At 36.7% G+C, this 18,904-nt stretch overlaps 1 protein-coding gene across 6 annotated transcripts in view; it reads right to left on the bottom strand.

Moving 5' to 3' along the window:
- Positions 1-412: 412 nt before the first annotated feature.
- The window catches only part of ZNF790 (zinc finger protein 790), a 35,241-nt gene continuing 16,749 nt past the window's right edge, over positions 413-18,904 (bottom strand). The window contains exons 1-5 of one of the 6 annotated variants that reach the window (XM_034638287.1): positions 13,627-13,671; positions 12,557-12,638; positions 11,432-11,555; positions 11,014-11,109; positions 413-3,375 (exon numbers count right to left, since the gene is read on the bottom strand). In XM_034638287.1, the coding sequence (XP_034494178.1) occupies positions 1,664-3,375; positions 11,014-11,109; positions 11,432-11,555; positions 12,557-12,565 (1,941 nt within the window). In that variant the 5' untranslated portion in view covers positions 12,566-12,638; positions 13,627-13,671 and the 3' untranslated portion in view covers positions 413-1,663. The other 5 variants (XM_034638286.1, XM_011217600.3, XM_002930748.4 and 2 more) reach the window with 5 other exon arrangements.

Raw genomic sequence — 18,904 nt, 5'->3', positions numbered from 1 at the left:
TTCTTTGTATGTTCATGAGTGGAATTATTCTGGAATGTTCTCCACATCTACTTTTCTTATCAGAATTATGTTAGTATGTTAGCAACCGCTCACAATTTTTCCATAGGATTTTCTATTCCTTTGGGGGGTAGCCTGGACAATTATCTGCTCCTACATAATTTTTAAAGATTATTTTTTCCAATTGTTAAATTTTTTGGCCCCTTTCAGTTACTCTTGAAATTTAATCATTTAAAATGTTTTCCTAGAAGACAAACCATACTCTATTTAAAAGTTGGGTCTAATAAGGTTTATATCTATTTATATTACCATTAAAAATATCCTCTAAATGTGCAGGCATTACCTAAGTCTAGTTATAATAGCTTTCTTCAAGGAAACATTTTGACTTAAAATTTAAAAAACCTACTTTGTATTGTTCTTTATTCCATGATTTTTGCTTTATTTTCATTACAACTTTCGATTAATTCAAAATGCCCATTGGGACATTAGCTTGTTTAGTTCAGTAATCATTATTTAATTTGACAACTATCTGGATTCCACAATATGACAGGCACTGTCATAAGTGCTGGAGACACAGTGGTGACAAGAAGTAAACTGCTGTCAATTGGTTTAGTTATATACGTAGAATAATTTCCATTGAGAACTGCCACGGTCATATTCGTAAGATTTGTTATATAGCAGTTTCATTATCATTTACAACTAAATAGCCTGTAGTTTCACTTTCAATTTGCTTATTACTTTGAAAATTATTTATATATGTAAGTAATAAATTTCCAAAAAGAATTCATCTGGCCATTTTCTAATTTTTAATTTTAATTGTGGTGATAAAATGGATAGGACATTTGACTTTAGAAATTTGTCAGAGACAAATCACCTTCAAATGCCTTTAAAAACAAAACAAAAAACATTTTTGAGCACTCAACAACCCCACTTTCATTAAAACCATAAGGTTTTCTTTACCGTATGGATTTTTTGGTGCAGCAAATGAATACTGATTCAAAACTTTCTTCCTTTCATTCTGTTTTACGGGTTTTTCTTCAGAATTATCCTACTGTTCAATAAGACACATATACAGATGGCATATTTGTCTATATTCATTATATTGTCAAAGTCTTTCTCATAGAAATGGTCTAATACTAATATTAATGTGGTCCTGATGTCATTTAAGTCGTCAAACTCATTTAACCCTTTATAATCAAATAAGTAAGAAAACAGACCCAGATTTGAGTTACTTTCCAAAAAACACAGATAAGACGCGTTGGAACTAAGGCATACCAAATAAGTTGTATGGCGTAGCTCAAGGCTTTCCAAGATTAATTACATAACAGAAATTCACCTTTGGTATAATTTTGTGGAAGTGTAACAAGATTCAAATAGTGATGGAAGGTTGACCTACAACAGTTAGAGTTAAATTCTATGCAGAATAATATCAATGATGTGGAGAATGCTTTAAGAATGATTCAAAAGAGATTCACAGTGTCATCTTATTCTAGGGTTTTACTATGATATTCCAAATGGAAAACCATTCTGTAAATGCTTTCCTGTATTAATACAGATTGCATTATGAATTCTCTGCTGTTGAATGTGTTGTGTGCTCTGACAAAGAGTCTTCCAATATTACTTACACTTGTGGGGTTTCTCAAAAGAAGGAATTAATGGATATCAATTAGTGAGTCATGAATAAAGACTTCCCTATATTTTTATACCATAAGATTTTATAAGAGTGAGAGCCTGGAGAAAGTGATGTCTCAAAATTTTTATATTCACAGGATTTCTCAAAAGTGTAAATATCCTGGTGTTGAGCGAAGTCTGAGTCCTGACTAAAGGTGTTCCCATAGTCTTTCCATTGATGAAGATTCTCACCATTGTGAATTTTCTGTTCAGTAAAATATGGATGGTGACCAAAGATCTGGCTACTTTCCTTATGTTCATAGGATTCTGTATCAGTATGAATTTTCTTATGTCGTGTAAGTTGTGAGCCCCAGATAAAAGATTTCCCACATTCTTTACACACATAAGGTTCCTCACCAGTATGTATTCTCTGATGTCGAGTAAGTTGTGAACCCCAGAAAAAGGCTTTTCCACATTCTTCACACTCATATGGTCTCTTTCCAGTATGGATTTTCTGATGTCGATTAAGTTCTGAACCACGAAAAAAGGTCTTTCCACATTCCTTACATTCATAGTTTCTCTCACCAGTATGAATTTTTTGATGTCGATTAAACTCTGAGCCATGAAGAAAGGTCTTTCTACATTCCTTACATTCATAGAGTTTCCTCTCATTATGAATTTTCTCATGTTGAGCAAGATATGAAGCCCAAATAAATGTCTTTCCACATTGCTTACATTCATAAGGTTTCCTATCAGTATGAATTCGTTGATGTCGAGCAAGGTGTGAACTCCAAATATAGGCTTTTCCACATTTCTCACATTCATAGGGTTTCCTACCAACATGAACATTCTGATGTTGAGCAAGATTTGAACCACGAATAAAGGCTTTTCCGCATTCCTTACATTCATAAGATTTCTCACTAGTATGAGTTCTCTGATGTTGAGTTAGGTGTGAGCCACGAGTAAAAGCTTTTCCACACTCTTTACATTCATAAGGTTTTTCACCAGTGTGAATTCTCTGATGTTTAGTAAGATGTGATCGCTGACTAAAGGCCTTCCTACATTCGTTACATTCATAGGGTTTTTCCCCAGTATGAATTCTCTGATGTCGTGTAAGATCTGAGCCACAACTAAAAGCCTTCCCACATTCCTTACATTCATAAGACTTCTCACCAGTATGAATACGCTTATGGACACTAAGTTGTGAATGAAATCTAAAGGCCTTCCCACATGCCTTACATTTAAAAGGTTTTTCACCAGTATGAATCCTCCTATGACCAGTAAGACTTGAACGCAAACTAAATGCCTTCCCACATTCTTTACACTCATATGTTTTCTTAGCAGTGTGAACTGTCTGATAGCGAGTAAGTTCTGAATCAGAAAGAAAGGTCTTCTCATATTCCTTATCTTCACAAAATTTCTCCCTAATGTGAATTACTTGATGTTGAGTACAGTCTGAGCCAGGAGAAAAGGCTTTCCCAGATTCTTTAAATTCATTCTGTTTCTTTCCTATATTCTGTTTGTGATGTACATAAAAAGCTGTGTGATGGTTAAAAGTGGACATTTTTTCATTGGTGAGTATAATCTGCTTAAAACACTCTTCCTGATTTTCCTGTTGTGTTTCAAACTGATCTTTGCTTTCCCAATCACCCCTAAAACATAAATATTCCAGGCTGTGTTTTTTACAAATTTCCAATTGAGTCAATTCTTTCTCAAAAGTGACATTTTTTTGTGATAACTTCTTGCTCTGATATCTGGACTGCACATCTGCAAGATAAGAAGATAAATTCATACTGTTTTACTGTTCAAAAAGAAATAAATGTCCAGTGTAGATATAAAAAACAAATCCTAAAATATGTAAGGCACACAAGAAGTGAATGACTTAAATTCTCAAATTCTGGGCAATATGAAAAAGGGGCAAAAAATAAATAGAAATTTAAGAGAACTAATAAAAATTGAGGTGGGTGATTAGATATATAAAAGCTTTGTTTTAGTCAAATTCATCTGAGCAATTCAATTAAAAAAATAATTATTCAGGTACCACCCAGTCATGGAATGCCAATGTAAAGATAAGACTGTTTCACTTAGTATGGTAAATCAACCCTTAGCATATGTTAGGCATTAAAAAAAAAAAAAGACAAAAAAAAAAAGAATGGGAGGAATTTAGGATGGAGTAAAGTGTCTTACAAAAACCAAGTACTAGGAAGCACAACTGGGATCATTTAATCATGATAATAATGTAATACATCTCACTCTCTAGTCACTCCATCTTTACTGAAATGAGTACAGATATGGCTTCCATATTACTTTCTGTACAGATAGGAGGAAACAAAAGCATATCTAAACTAACTCAAAGACAAATATGCAGAAATGTAATCATGTCTACTTAATCATTTTTCAATTTGCCTTTGTACAAGCAGACTTCACCCCGCTCATTTCCTCCATGGTGCATAGCCAAGTCATCTTTTTGTCACATGACTCCAACCGGTGCTTTTGTTTTCTTTATTCTAGAGTTTATAGTATTGCTCATCCATTCTGCTTTATGCTTTCAAGCCCTTCCCTAGGTCTTCACTTCCTTTCCCTTCTATGCAAGGCCAATGAAAATATTACATAAAGTATCTACAAATTTTCAAGTACTATGGAAGATACTATGATGAATGTCTTATATAATTTTGAGCTTAAAAACAGTAATGTTGGGAAATTTCAGTCTAATATATGGGAAGTAATCTAGTCTAGAGTTAACAGACAGTAGGAATTCAGTAACACAGGTATGTTGCACTTAGGTTAAAGGACATAATTATGGGTGATAGTTCAAAAAGGAAAAGTTTGAGAAGTTGCCAAGGGCAAAGAGTCTGGCATGAGCTAGGAATAAGTAGGACCACTCTGTGACTCATTTTTGATATGTGCCAGATTTGATGAAATTGTCATGAGGTTATGTTATACATTTTTCTTGGGAGTAGAGCTGGGAATGGAGCAAGTACTCTAGCGGTGATGGAGTAAGTTGAAAGACAGTTCAGTTACATGTGTAAGTAGTAGTGTATTGTAGTGGAAAAAGGACAGACCACAGTTTCAGGCTCAGTTCTGTTTACTAGCATCATCTTTAGGTTATGAGAAAATTACTGAGCTTGACTGAGCTCTTATTTTTCTGTATGATATTAAGGATATTAATTTTTTTGAAGAGATTTATTGAGAGGATTGGGAAAACATACTATTTTTGTAAAGTGTCTGACACAGAAAAAGCATTGAACAATTAGTAGATGATGATGATAATGATTAGAGGAGAAAAATGTGGTAATGTGGGGGATTGAAAATGGTTTAACAGTATTTCACACATAAACTACTGCTAGAAAGAAGTAATTATTATTGTGCTAATTATTGTAGGCAAGGAGTTTAGGGTAAATGAAAAAAATATTGAAGGAATATAAATGAAAGACATTAACATAAATTCCCCAGATAATAGAATGTGATGAGAAAGCAGCTATTTTGAGATGCTGCCTAGACACCTTACATTATACAACCCTGCTCACAACCAGAGTCTCAACATTTAGATAAGGATCTGAGCTTAGGATTCCCACCATAAGTTTCTGCTTGGGTTTTCCCAGGCACCTTTAAAAATAACCACTGAGTTGAGCCCACAAAAAGTGACCTCCACCCCAACCACCTTGTAAGTATGGTGTTAGCTCCTCTGCCCTCTTATCTCCCACTTGTTCATGACTTGTGATGTAGGACTGCCCTTGTGTGCCCCTGCTCCCATTTCTACAATTCATAAATGATAAATCTTGTGACTTTACTTCCTTTGTGTAATTGTATTAAAACTGTGCGTTCAGCCAAAATGACTCCAGCATATTGACTTCCCCAAAGTGGACGCTTGGATGCTGAGGGAGCTACCTGCTGACCATATGTGGGTGGCTTGTGCCTCCTCATTCAGCAGGTTATAATCTGCATATTCTTAATTTAATACACCAGCTATGGGCCCCCCAAAACACAGCATAAATATGAAAGTTAGAAATAATGACCCTACTATATTTTTACTCTCTATCACCCTCCTATTTTTCTCACTTCCATTTAGATTCCAGGTCCTTAACTATGACTATTGTATACATCTCTTCTTGGTGAAAACTAACTTGCTGCTTATCCTGAGCTTGAACTAAACAAGTGAACATAGCTGGAAAAAATAAAATACTGTTGACTAGAATCATTTCTAATTTATATATGTATATATAAATCCCACAACTGGGTTCTCAGCTTTGTCCAGAATTTTTACATATTTCTGGTCAAAAATAATCAAGTGGAAGGCAATCAAGGACCCAGAAACAGAGCAGAAACTCAGATTGTGACAGAAGGAACAAGACATATTATTCCACAGGTGTTGTTTCACTATAACTATGTAGAGAAGAAACTATAACTCTTCTTTATACCATATACAAACAGAAACTACAAGTAAATTAAAAACATAAATGGCAAAAAATAAATCTTTAAAACTTATAAAAGAAAACAAACATCTCTACCAAATCTCTATGGGCTATCAAACTTACTGGTAAAATATTTTAGAGGAACAAAACCAGAAAATACTAAAACTACTATTATTTGAATATACTGAAAGGCTCAGCCAATTTTTACTGTTCAGATTATATCAGTAATAGCATGTGGCTTAGAGACTGACAGAACTTATTACATCTCAGGGCTGAGGTGATAGAGCTTAGTATCCAGGGTCTGTCTACCGGGGAGTCTTAAACATTCATCGTGTTGAGATACAATGGAAGGGCTATAATCAAGGAATATGGGTAAAAGAGAGGTAGACCTGTACAGGAACTACAGCTCAGTTTCAGACCATCTCAGTGACTCAGGGAGGGTGATGGATTGAGAAAACAACCAAAATGTTAATGCTTTCAGGTACCTGATAGAAGCAAACAGATCCTCTATGAAGGAAGGTATCCTAGGCAATAGTTTTACCATTTTGCAAACACTATCTGACACAAAATTAAATAAATAACCAGACAATGTGAATGCAAACAGACTACAGAAATAATAGTAGAAATACATCTAAAAGTACTCTAGATATTGGAGTAACAAGACAGGGTTTAAAAATAATTATGCTGGAGCACCTGGGTGGTTCAGTCGTTAAGCTTCTGCCTTTGGCTCAGGGCGTGATCCCAGAGTCCTGGGATGGAGCCCCACATTGGGCTCCCTGCTCCACTGAGAGCCTGCTTCTTCCTCTCCCACTCCCCCTGCTTGTGTTCCCTCTCTTGCCAGCTGTCTCTCTCTCTTTGTCAAATAAATAAATAAATCTTTTTTTTTAATTATGCTTAAGAAGCTAAACATAAAATTCATCATTTTAGTAAAGAATAAGAAACCAATACAGGGAGGCGCCTGGGTGGCTCAGTCATTAAGCATTTGCCTTCATCTCAGGGTGTGATCCCAGAGTCCTGGGATCGAGCCCTGCATCGGGCTCCCTGCTCCACTGGGAGCATGCTTCTTCCTCTCCCATTCCCCCTGCTTGTGTTCCCTTTGTTGCTGGCTGTCTCTCTCTCTCTCTGTCAAATAAATAAAATCTTAAAAAAAAAAAAAAGGAACAAATACAGGTTAAAAAAAAATTCCAAGAGAGAAAGGCTGGAAAAGTCATAAGAGAAGCATTATGACATAGAAGATTCAGTTAGAAGACTAAACATAAATGTAAGTGGAAGCTTGAAGAGAAAAGAGGAAGAATGGGAGAAGCAGCAATATTTAAAAAGATAATGGCTGAGAATTTTCAGATTAAATTCCATGAACAGGTGAATGTGTAAATAAAGTAGAGCCATAAATGGAATGAATCATGGAACACTACATCAAAAACTAATGATGTACTGTATGGTGAATAATATAATAAAAAAATTTTAAAAAATAAATGGCATACTACAGAGAAACAAAAATAAACTATTGATACATGCAACAACATAGATGAATTTCAAAATCATGCTAGCAAAAAGAAAAAAAGAGTGTACATTGGATAACTCAATTTATGTAAAATTCTAGAACTCATCTAGAGTTACAGAAAGCAGGTCAGTGACCACTTGAAGATGGGCATGGAAGGAGGGACGGATAACAAAGAGGCATTAGGAAAATCTGGCAATAACCAGAGTGTCTGTTCATTGATTGTAGTGATAACTTCATGGAGGTAACATAATGTCAGAACAGACCAAACTGTATATTTCAACTACATGCACTTTATTATTCTTCAATTACATCTTGGTTAAGTTGTAAAGTAAAAATTTTAGCACCATAACAAGAGAAAATTAAAGTCCTAAGGAAAATAAATATCCTTTCAGCCACTCTAACTAGGTATTAGTGTATTAGCATTTCCTTTATGTGAATGCCCATTCATACTAAAAATACAAAGTATTAAGGCAAAAAGTGATAAGGATAAATCAAGCACACAGGAGACATTTATCAAATAAATACAACTTGTAATTCAGTAAACAAACACAAGGAAAATATCCATCCTCACTAGAAATCAATCACCTTTAATCTGTTAAATTAAAAGGTTTTAATTAAAAATAACTCATTTGTAGTGAGACTGCATTGAGACTGATGTCATCCCTGATCTCCATATGAACCAATGCCCTCCAATCCTTCCGAAAATGTAAGCAATTAATTCCCACAATATACAAATATACTCACATCATAGCTACCTCTCAGATACCCATGTGTTTACCATGAATCTGCTGTTTGTTTCCAAACTTGTTGATACCAATTATTTTTGACGCTTTAACTATATATGTTAATAACATTATGTAAAGAAATATGAAAGAAAGGTTGTTTGTTTATTATGAAAACTAAGTGAATGGTCTAAAAAAAATTCATTCAAGAAGGCTACAAATAATATTTCAGGAGTTTAGAAAGAGCCAATTATAAAGACTGGGGGAAAAAAGGATTCTACAGTAAGCCTGCCTAAATTCTCATTCAAACAGAAACCAAAAAGTTAGGAGAATGAATTATTGGTGTTGTTAATATAGGAAAGAATAGGCAGACTCTTAATTAGGGAGAGTATGCCCTGGCCCTATATTGAAATAAGAGTGAAACAGTTATGGGTTGTAATAAATATAGTTTAAGGTATTCACATAATTTTGTATGATTTAAAACAACTTTTTCAATGACTAATCAATTAATTAATTGGGCACACAATATTCTAACTTTAAATCCTTTGGCCAAGGAATTTCTTATTTGAGACACAACCATCATCCAATGTGGAAAAAACCCCATAAATAATTGACGTGTACCAAGAATTGTAACTTTAGTAACAAGAAATGCAGAACCAGTTTAATATACAATAGAACATTCATAGTATGTGAAAATTGACCAAAAATTTAAAAGCACATGGTAGTGTTTAGGGAACAAAAATATTAGATAAAATTGTGTAAACCTTAAGGAACAGAATACGTTATAAAAGCTTTCATTTTGAAATACAATTGACCCTGGAACAACACACGTTTAAACTGCACAGGTCCACTTATACAAGGATTTTTTCCAGTACTGTAAATTTATTGTTTCTTTCTTATGATTTTCTTAATAATGTTTTCTTTTCCTAGCTTACTTTAAGAATCCATTATCTATGGATTATGTATGTGTTATAAGATATAAAGTATGTGTCAATTTATGTTATCAGTAAGGTTTCCAGTCAACAGTAAGCTACTAGTAGTTAAGTTTTTGGGAAGTCAAAATTTATACATTAATTTCTTTAAGAGATTTATTTATTTATTTTACACAGAGAGTTCAAGTGAGTGTGGGAGGGGCAGAGGGAGAGGGAGAGAATCTTAAGCAGACTCCCTGCTGAGGGTGGAGCCTGAAGCGGGGCTCGATCTCACAAGCCTGAGATCATGGCCTGAGCCAAAACCAAGAGTCAGACACTTAACCAACTGAGCCACCCATGTTCCCCTACATGAATTTTTGACTGTTCAGGGGTCAGCATCCCTAAACCCCTCCAGTTGTTCAAGGGTCAACTGTAATTATAATTCACAATAAGTTGCAAAGAGTACCCTTTACCCAGTTTTGCCTGATGAACACATCTTTACATAACTGAAGCACAATACCAAAATCATGAAACTGACATTGGAGCAATGCATATCTATAGTTATGTCATTTCATCATGTATGTGGATTCCCGTAACCACACCACAATCAAGATCCAGACCTAATCCATTACTACAAAGATTCTACCTCTTGCGCTACCTCTTTATAGCTATAACAATGGCCACCACTCCCCTGCCCATCCCTAACCCCTGGCAATCACTAATATATTTTCAATCACTATAATTTACTGATTTCCAAAATGTTCTATAAATGGATTCATTTGGCATGTGACCTTTTGAGTTGGCATTTTTCATTCAAGGTGTTGCAGGTATCGATAGTTCAGAAAAAGAATGATTTTAAAACACAAACATATAAATATAACTTCTGGAATTTAAAACAGGATTCCAATAAGGTAATGAAATTTATTTTCTTTCCTTGATATTTCAAATAAAAAAGAAACTCCTAAATAAACAACTAACAAATGGGGGGGGGAAGAATTTCCAAGGCTATGTTTTTTCAATTTAAGTCCTGCTCATAATAGAAAATTCGTCAATTAGACTCAACTTACCAAATATGCACCTTGTTTCCTCTTGAAAGCTAGGACTTGTTTTCTACAGTATTGCACTCTCTTTGTTGTCCTCCATTAGCCTTAAACTCTCTTCTGCCGCTTATTATTCACTGTAGCCAGAAGCCATTTTAACCTATTATCCTGATTTTCAACTAAGCAGCCTATCAGGCCCTCTCTTAATGTAGAGCCTATTTTGCTGAAATTAATGGACATGTTCCAGTTATAGAAAATACAAGTTTCTTAATAGATTATATACTCTTTATTAAGTCTTCTTATCCCAAAATGAAATTGGAAAATCAATAAATGTTGGTTAAAAGAATGAATAAGTGCAGGAAATGCAGAAGGAGAATTTAGGCAAAATAAGAAAAATTCAAGATATAGGAGGTAAAATAGATAAAAACGGTCAAAATAATTTTTTTAGGGAGAAATTTGCAAATATCTAAATGAAGAAATTTACAAATATCTAAATGAAAAAAGAGAGACAGAAAGAAATTGAGTCAAAGAATTGATAAATTGACTACTGGGGAAAAAGAATGACACTTACCTTTTTATAACATGAGAGAAAGAAATTGAAGAGTACTGAACTGGAGTGGTATTTGGAGGTGAACAGAAGGGTCATTTGGAAATTCATGGTGAAAAGGTTACTTTTGACTCTAGGTCTCAGACGTTTATCCACAGGTTTTTATCCCTTGAGACTTGAGGCCAATATTTCAGAGATGTTGCTGCCTCACCAAACTTCTGGGCTCTTATCTACAATAATAGTGTCCCTGTGCCAGCTCAGCCCTCACTCACCTGGGCAAGGTCCTCTTGTCTCATCCTGTAAAACCATCCAGGGCTCTTTCCCCTTCTCCAGTAAAGAGAACACATCTGGCTGATAAATGCAAAGTCCTGATCAGAGATAAGAAACAGGAAATGACCATGTGGTAAAGATTTCAAAATTTGCATCTAGTCCCTCAGTTATGAAGGAAGAGAGACAATTATACGAAGAACAAGAAAAAGACATGAAGTCTTGTTTTGTTGGGTTTTTTGCACGTATTTCTAAAGGATGGAGAAGATAGAGGTTCCCACTGATGATGACTATTACCAAATTTACAAAGCATAAACCATTTTCCCAGAAAGAAGTCAGAAATTCCCCTAGACACTTGAAAGACAATTCAAAAATTCACACTGTAGAAATCAGAAATTTCTGGGGTCGGATTCTGAAACTTACCCAGTGAGATCATGTTGCTGTAGTTCTCCAACATCACATCTCTGTACAAATGTCTCTGTTCTAAGTCCAGGCACTCCCACTCCTCCTGAGATAAGTCTACAACCACATCCCTGAACATCACCAACTGCTGAAACAAACAACCCAACCATCAATGGAGAAATTAAAAAATCTTTTAGGTAGAAGGGGAAGAAATGAAAAAGGGCACTGTAGGAAGTAGTATACTCACTGAGCAAAAAACTGAAGTTGGCTGTCAGTAGTATGGGGGGAAATGACATGGAAATTAGTGTGACTGAAGCTGAGTGCCTATATGCTCTTAAAATCTTCTGTTGTTCTCTGTTGTTCGGTCACAACATCCTTATGATCTTCCAGTGACAAACACCAGACAATAGGATGGCAGCCCAGAATTAAGAGTTCTTTGTTGATACCACTGGATGCCACGCCAGGCTTAAATGACTAATTCCAGATTTATTATGTGACAAACTCCCCCCCGCCCCCGCCCTTAGGCTACTTAGTTGAATTTCCTGTCAGCTGAAGTTGAAAGGATTCTTAGAAGATACACTCCCTAACTGAATACCATTTTCTGTGGGAGTGTATAAAATCTCTGGGCTCTCGGATAAGTAGCTGACAATCAATATATCTTGTTAATAATATTAATCTCTCACTGAATTCCTGGCAAGATCCCAGATCTCTCTGAACATAACCTTCCATCAATACTCTATTTAAAGCATGATAAAGTGCCAACTAATAAAACGAATACCAACCAACACCAACTCTCACCTTTACTAATTGAAACACCCCATTCTACAGAGTAAATAAAAGCTTTCATGTAGTGTGTCCCTTTGAGCTACTCAGTTCCACCTTGTTAAGCCAAAGATCTGAAAATAAAGTCTCTAATATTTCCTCTAAGGGAAAATATTTCTCCTCCTTCAGTGCTCTGCCAAAGTACTAGGACATGGGAGGTGCTGAATGCCATGTTGGAGAGAAGACGGACACCAAGGGAAGGCAGTGGACTGTTTTTATGGCTATCACTTACCACAAGTAAGCAGTTTAAGGATAAAAAATTAAAGTATTCATATGATGTGATACAAATGATTATAATTTTGGAGAGAGGCATTTCCAACTCACATGGGCCATGACTCTAAATTCCAAGAATCAATCAGTCTTCTAGACTCCTCTCCTGGTGAAGCAGACTCCTGAGAAAGCAGAACTAGAAGGAAGGAATCATGAGTGGTCAGTTTTCCTCAGAGCTTCCAAATGGACTAAGAATGCCATTTTCTCCCCTGAAGAAAGGTTGGAGGGACTCTACAGAAATCCTGGCCCAAACCAAAATCCAAGTGACTCATTCTCCCTCCCCCTTTTCCCAGTCCTAAGTAACCACTAATTCACTTTCTGTCTCTATAAAATTTCCCTATTCTAGACTTTCATATGAATGGAGTCAATCATAAATGTGAACTTACTGTGAACTTACTGTGACTAGTGTCTCTCATTTAGCATAATGCTTTTGAAGTTCATCCAAGTTATAGCATGTATCAGTATTTCATTCCTTTCTATGGCTGAATAATACTCCATTGTATGACTAGACCACATTTGTTTACCCACTTATCCATTAATGGACATTTGGGCTCTTTCCACCTTTTGATTATTATGAATATGGTGTTAAAACCTTTGTGTACAATTTTATGGTCAAAGACTTCTTTTATGGTTTTCAGAGTACAAGTTTTACACTTCACTTATTAAATTTATTCCTAAATATTTATGCCTTTTGATGCTATGGTGAATGTAACTGTTTTCTAAATTTTATTTCTGGATACTTCATTGCAAGTGTATAAATATAAATTTGTGTTTTTTTACTGTTTTTTTTATTATATTATCTTAGTCACAATACAGTACATCCCTGGTTTTTTATATAAAGTTCCATGATTCATTAGTTGCGTATAACACCTACTGCACCATGCAATATATGCCCTCCTTACTACCCATCACCAGCCTATCACATTCCTCCACCCCCTCCCTTCTGAACCCCTCAGTTTATTTCTCAGAGCCCATAGTCTCTCATGCTTCATTCCCCCTTGTGATTACTCCCCTTTCTTTATCCCTTTCTTCCCCTACCGATCTTCCTAGTTCTAATGTTCCATAGTTGAGAGAAATCAAATGATAATTGTCTTTCTCTGCTTGACTTTTTTATTTAGCATTACCTCCTCCAGTGCCGTCCATGTTGCAGCAAATGTTGAGAACTCGTTCTTTTTGATTGTTTAGTAATATTCCAATGTAGATATGGACCACAACTTCTTAATCCAGTCATCAGTTGAAGGGTATCTCGGCTCTTTCCACGATTTAGCTATTGTGGACAATGTTGCTATGAACATTGGGTGTATATGGCCTTTCTCTTCACTACGTCTGTATCTTTGGGGTAAATACCCAGTAGAGCAATGGCTGGGTCATAGGGTATCTCAATTTTTAACTTTTTTTTTTTAAGATTTTAAAAATTTATTTATGTGACAGAGAGACAGCCAGCGAGAGAGGGAACACAGCAGGGGAGTGGGAGAGGAAGAAGCAGGCTCCCAGCGGAGGAGCCCGATGTGGGACTTGATCCTGGAACACCAGGATCAAGGCCTGAGCAGAAGGCAGATGCTTATCGATGGTGCTACCGAGGTGCCCCTCAATTTTTAACTTTTTAAGGGACCTTCACACTGTTTTCCAGAGTGGCTGTACCAACTTGCATTCCCACCAACAATGTAGGAGGGATCCCCTTTCTCCACATCCTCTCCAACAATTGTTGTTTCTTGCCTTGTCTATCTTTGCCATTCTAACTGGCGTAAGGTGGTATCTCAGTGTGGTTTTGATTTGAATTTCCCTGATGGCTAATGATTTTGAACATTTTTTCATGTGTCTGTTAGCCATTTGTATGTCATCATTGGAAAAGTGTCTGTTCATATCTTCTGCCCATTTTATCATTTGTTTATTTCTTTCTCGTGTATTGACTTTGAGAAGTTCGTTGTAGATCTTGCATACCAGTCTTTTATCTGTAGCATCATTTGCAAATATATTCTTCCATTCCGTGGGCTGCCTCTTAGTTTTTGTGACTGTTTCCTTGGCTGTGCAGAAGGTTTTATCTTGAGGAAGTCCCATTAAGTTCATTTTATCTTTTATTTCTCTTGCCTTTGGAGATGTGTCGTGAAAAAGGTTGCTCTGGCCGATGTCATAGAAGTTGTTGCCTATGTTCTCCTCTAGAATTTTGATGGATTCCTGTCTCACATTGAGGTCTTTCATCCATTTGGAGTTTATTTTTGTGTATGGTGTGAGAGAGTGGTCAAGTTTCATTCTTTTGCATGTAGCTGTCCAATTTTCCCAGCACCATTTATTGAAGAGACTGTCTTTTTTCCACCGGATGTGTTTTCCTGCTTTATCAAAGATTAGTTGCCTAAAGAGCCGAGGGTCCATTTCTCGGTTCTCTACTCTGTTCCATTGGTCGATGTGTCTGTTTTTGTGCCAGTACCATGCTGTCTTTGTGATCACAGCTTTGTAGTACAGCTCGAAATCCGGCATTGTGATGCCCCCAGCTTTGTTTTTCCTTTTCAACAGTTCCTTGGAGATTCTGGGCCTTTTCTGGTTCCATACAAATTTAAGGACTATTTGTTCCAGTTCTTTGAAAAATGTCCTCGGTATTTTGATCGGGATAGCATTGAAAGTGTAGATTGCTCTGGGTAGTATGGACATTTTAACTATGTTAATTCTTCTGCTCCATGAGCATGGAATATTTATCCATCTTTTTGTGTCTTCCTCAATGTCTTTCAAGAGTGACTTATAGTTACTAGAATATAGATTCTTTATGTCTCCGGTTAATTCCAAGGTAATGTATGGTTTTTGGTGCTATTGTAAATGGGATGGATTCCCTAATTTCTTTTTCTTCAGTCTCGTTATTCGTGTATAGAAATGCAACTGATTTCTGGGCGATGATTTTGTATCCTGCCACATTACTGAATTGCTCTATAACTTCTAATAGTTTGGGAGTGGATTCTTTTGGGTTTTCCATATAGAGTATCATGTCATCTGCAAAGAGAGACAGTTTGACTTCTTCTTTGCCGATTCGGATACCGCTTATCCCTTTTTGTTCTCTGATTGCTGTTGCAAGGACTTCTAGTATTATGTTGAATAATAGTGGCGAGATTGGGCATCTCTGTCGTGTTCCTGATCTTAAGGGAAGGGCTTCCAGCTTTTCCCCATTGAGAGTGATATTTGCTGTAGGCTTTTCATAGATGGTTTTTATGAGATTGAGAAATGTACCCTCTATTCCTACACTCTGAAGGGTTTTAATCAGGAAAGGATGCTGTATTTTGTCAAATGCTTTTTCTGCATCAATTGAGAGGATCATATGGTTCTTGAGTNGTTCCTGAATCTTTTCTTTTGATATGATGTATCACGCTGATCAATTTGCGAATGTTGAACCACGCTTGCATCCCAGGGATGAATCCCACGTGGTCATGATGGATAATCCATTCAATGTACTGTTGGATTCCATTAGCCAGGATCTTGTTGAGGATTTTGGTGTCCATAGTCATTAGGGAAATCGGTCTGTAATTCTCCTTTTTGATGGGGTCTTTGCCTGGTTTGGGAATCAAGGTAATATTNATCAAGGTAATATTAGCCTCATAGAATGAGTTTGGTAGCTTTCCTTCTGTTTCTATTTTTTGAAATAGCTTTAGGAGAATAGGTATTATTTCTTCTTTGAATGTTTGGTAGAATTCCCCAGGAAAACCATCCAGGCCTGGAGTTTTGTTATCTGGAAGGTTGTTTATCACTGACTCAATCTCTTCATAATTAATTGGCCTGTTCAAAAAATCAATTTCTTCCTGTTTCAGTCTTGGTAGTTTATAGGTTTCCAGGAAGGCCTCCATCTCTTCCAGATTGTTTAGTTTTTTGGCATANATGCTTAATTTATGGGCATATAGCTGTTGATGAAAGTTTCTAAGAATCCTTCCAATTTCATTGGTGTTGGTTGTGTCTTCTCCTTTTTCATTCATAATTTTATTAATTTGGGTCCTTTCCCTATTCTTTTGGATAAGTCTTGCCAGCGGTCTGTTAATTTTATTGAGCCTCTCAAAGAACCAGCTTCTGGTTCTGTTGATCTGCTCTACTGTGCTCCTGCTTTCTAATTCATTGATTTCTGCTCTAATCTTGGTCAACTTTCTCCTCATGTGTGATTAGGCCTGTCCCTCTGTTGCTGTTCCAGCTTCTTGAGGTGAGAATATAAAAACTGCATTTTAGATTTTTCTATTCTTTTGAGTGAGGCTTGGATGGCTATGTATTTCCCCCTTAGGACTGCCTTTGCAGTATCCCATAGGTTTTGGACCGTTGTGTATTCATTCTCGTTGGTCTCCATAAATTGTGATTTTTGATTTTTTTGATTTTGGTTTATCGAGTCATTCCTGAGCAGGATGGTTCTTAGTCTCTAAGTGTTTGAGTTTCTTCCAAATTTTTCCTTGTGGTTGAGTTCCAATTTCAGAGCGTTGTGGTCTGAGAATATGCAGGGAATAATTTCAATCTTTTGGTATCGGTTGCGACCTGTTTTGTGTCCCAGAACATGGTCTATTCTTGAGAACGTTCCATGGGCATTAGAATACAATGAGTATTCTTTGGTTCTGGGGTGTAGTGTTCTATATATATCTATGAGGTCCAACTCATCAAGTATGGCATTCAAAGCTCTTGCTTCTATGTTGGTTTTCTGCTCCAGTGTTCTGGCTATTGCTGATAGTGGAGTGTTGAGGTCTCCTACTATTAGTGTAAGTTTATCTATATGTCTCTTTATTCTGGTTAAGAGTTGGCTTGTGTATCTTGCTGCTCCCCTCTTGGGGGCATATATATTNTTAGTTTTTGCCAGGGTGTTCTGTCTATTTCTGATAGTGGGGTGTTGAGGTCCCCTACTATTACTGTGTTCTTATCTATATGTCTCTTTATTTTGGTTAAGAGTTGGCTTGTGTATCTTGCTGCTCCCCTGTTGGGGGCATATATATTAATAATTGTCATATCCACCTTGTTGGATACATCCTTTAAGAATACGATAGTGCCGTTCTGTTCTCTAACTATAGTCTTTAGTTTAAAATCCAGTCTATCTGATCTGAGAATTGCTACCCCAGCTTTCTCTTGAGGTCCACTGGCGTGAAAGATGGTATTCCATCCCTTTACTTTCAGTCTGACTGTATCTTTAGGTTCAAAATGAGTCTCTTGTAGACAGCAAATGGATGGGTCATGTCTTTTTATCCAATCTGCAACCCTGTGGCGTTTTATGGGAGAGTTTAAGCCATTTAGATTGATAGAGATTATTGACAGATATGATTTTAATGATGCCATTTCTCTTTAAAGTCTTTGTATCGGTTGTGACTTGCTGTTCTGTATCACTCTTGGGGCCTTTTCACCTTTATAGAACCCCCCTTATTATCTCCTGTAGGGCTGGTTTCGTGGTTACAAAATTGGTCAATGACTGGTGGTTCTGGAAGGTCTTTATTTCTCCATTAATTCTGAATGACAGCCTTGCTGGATAAAGGATCCTTGGTTGCATGTTTTTCTCTGAAAGAGCTTTAAAAATGCCCCCCCCACCCTTTCTCTCATTCCAGGTCTGTGTAGACAGGTCTGATGTATCTGTACCTTTGCCTTGGTACGTGAGAAATTTCTTTGCCCTGGCCACCTTCAATACTGTATCCTTGTATCTAATATTTGCGAGTTGCACTATGACGTGATGTGGCATAGGTTTGTCGTGGTTGAGCTTGGGTGGGGTCCTCTCTGCCTCTTGGACACGAATGTTTGTTTCCCTTGCTAGATTAGGGAAGTTTTCAGCTATAATTTGTTCAAATATCTCTTCTAGAGCTCTGTTTTGCTCCACACCCTCCGGGGTGCCATTGATTCTGAATTTGGAACGTTTCATTGAGTCAGTAATCTCCCGTAACCTACATTCATGAGCATGGATTTTTCTGAGTCCAGATTCTATTTTAGCTTTTTCTTCTACTAACCCATCCTCCAATTCGCTGATACATTCTTCTGCCTCATTCATCCTGGCCGTCAGAGCCTCTAGTTTTGACTGCATTTGGCTCATGCCATTGATTCTGAATTTGGAACGTTTCATTGAGTCAGTAATCTCCCGTAACCTACATTCATGAGCATGGATTTTTCTGAGTCCAGATTCTATTTTAGCCATCTTGACCATTGTTACTCTGAATTCCATTTCTGACAATTTGGTTATATCCATATCCATTAGTTCTGTGGCAGAGGACACAGACTCGTTGTCTTTTCTTTGCTGGGGAGGATTTCTCCTTCTCGTCATTCTAATGAAGAGAGGTTGCGAGGTTTTCCAGAGCCCAAATTATTGACCGGGACCCAGGCTGTGTGCCCTTGTTTTATAGGGACCTTAGGGATTTGGGCTTCTTGATTTTTCAGCCTGCTTTCTGGGGGAGCGTCCTGCCACACCAATACTCAGGCCAC

This window comes from Ailuropoda melanoleuca, chromosome 12 (assembly GCF_002007445.2).
Source record: "Ailuropoda melanoleuca isolate Jingjing chromosome 12, ASM200744v2, whole genome shotgun sequence".
Taxonomy (NCBI): Eukaryota; Metazoa; Chordata; class Mammalia; order Carnivora; family Ursidae; genus Ailuropoda; species Ailuropoda melanoleuca.
Note: the sequence above shows the minus strand (reverse complement) of the source record. Positions and strands in the feature narration are given on the sequence as shown.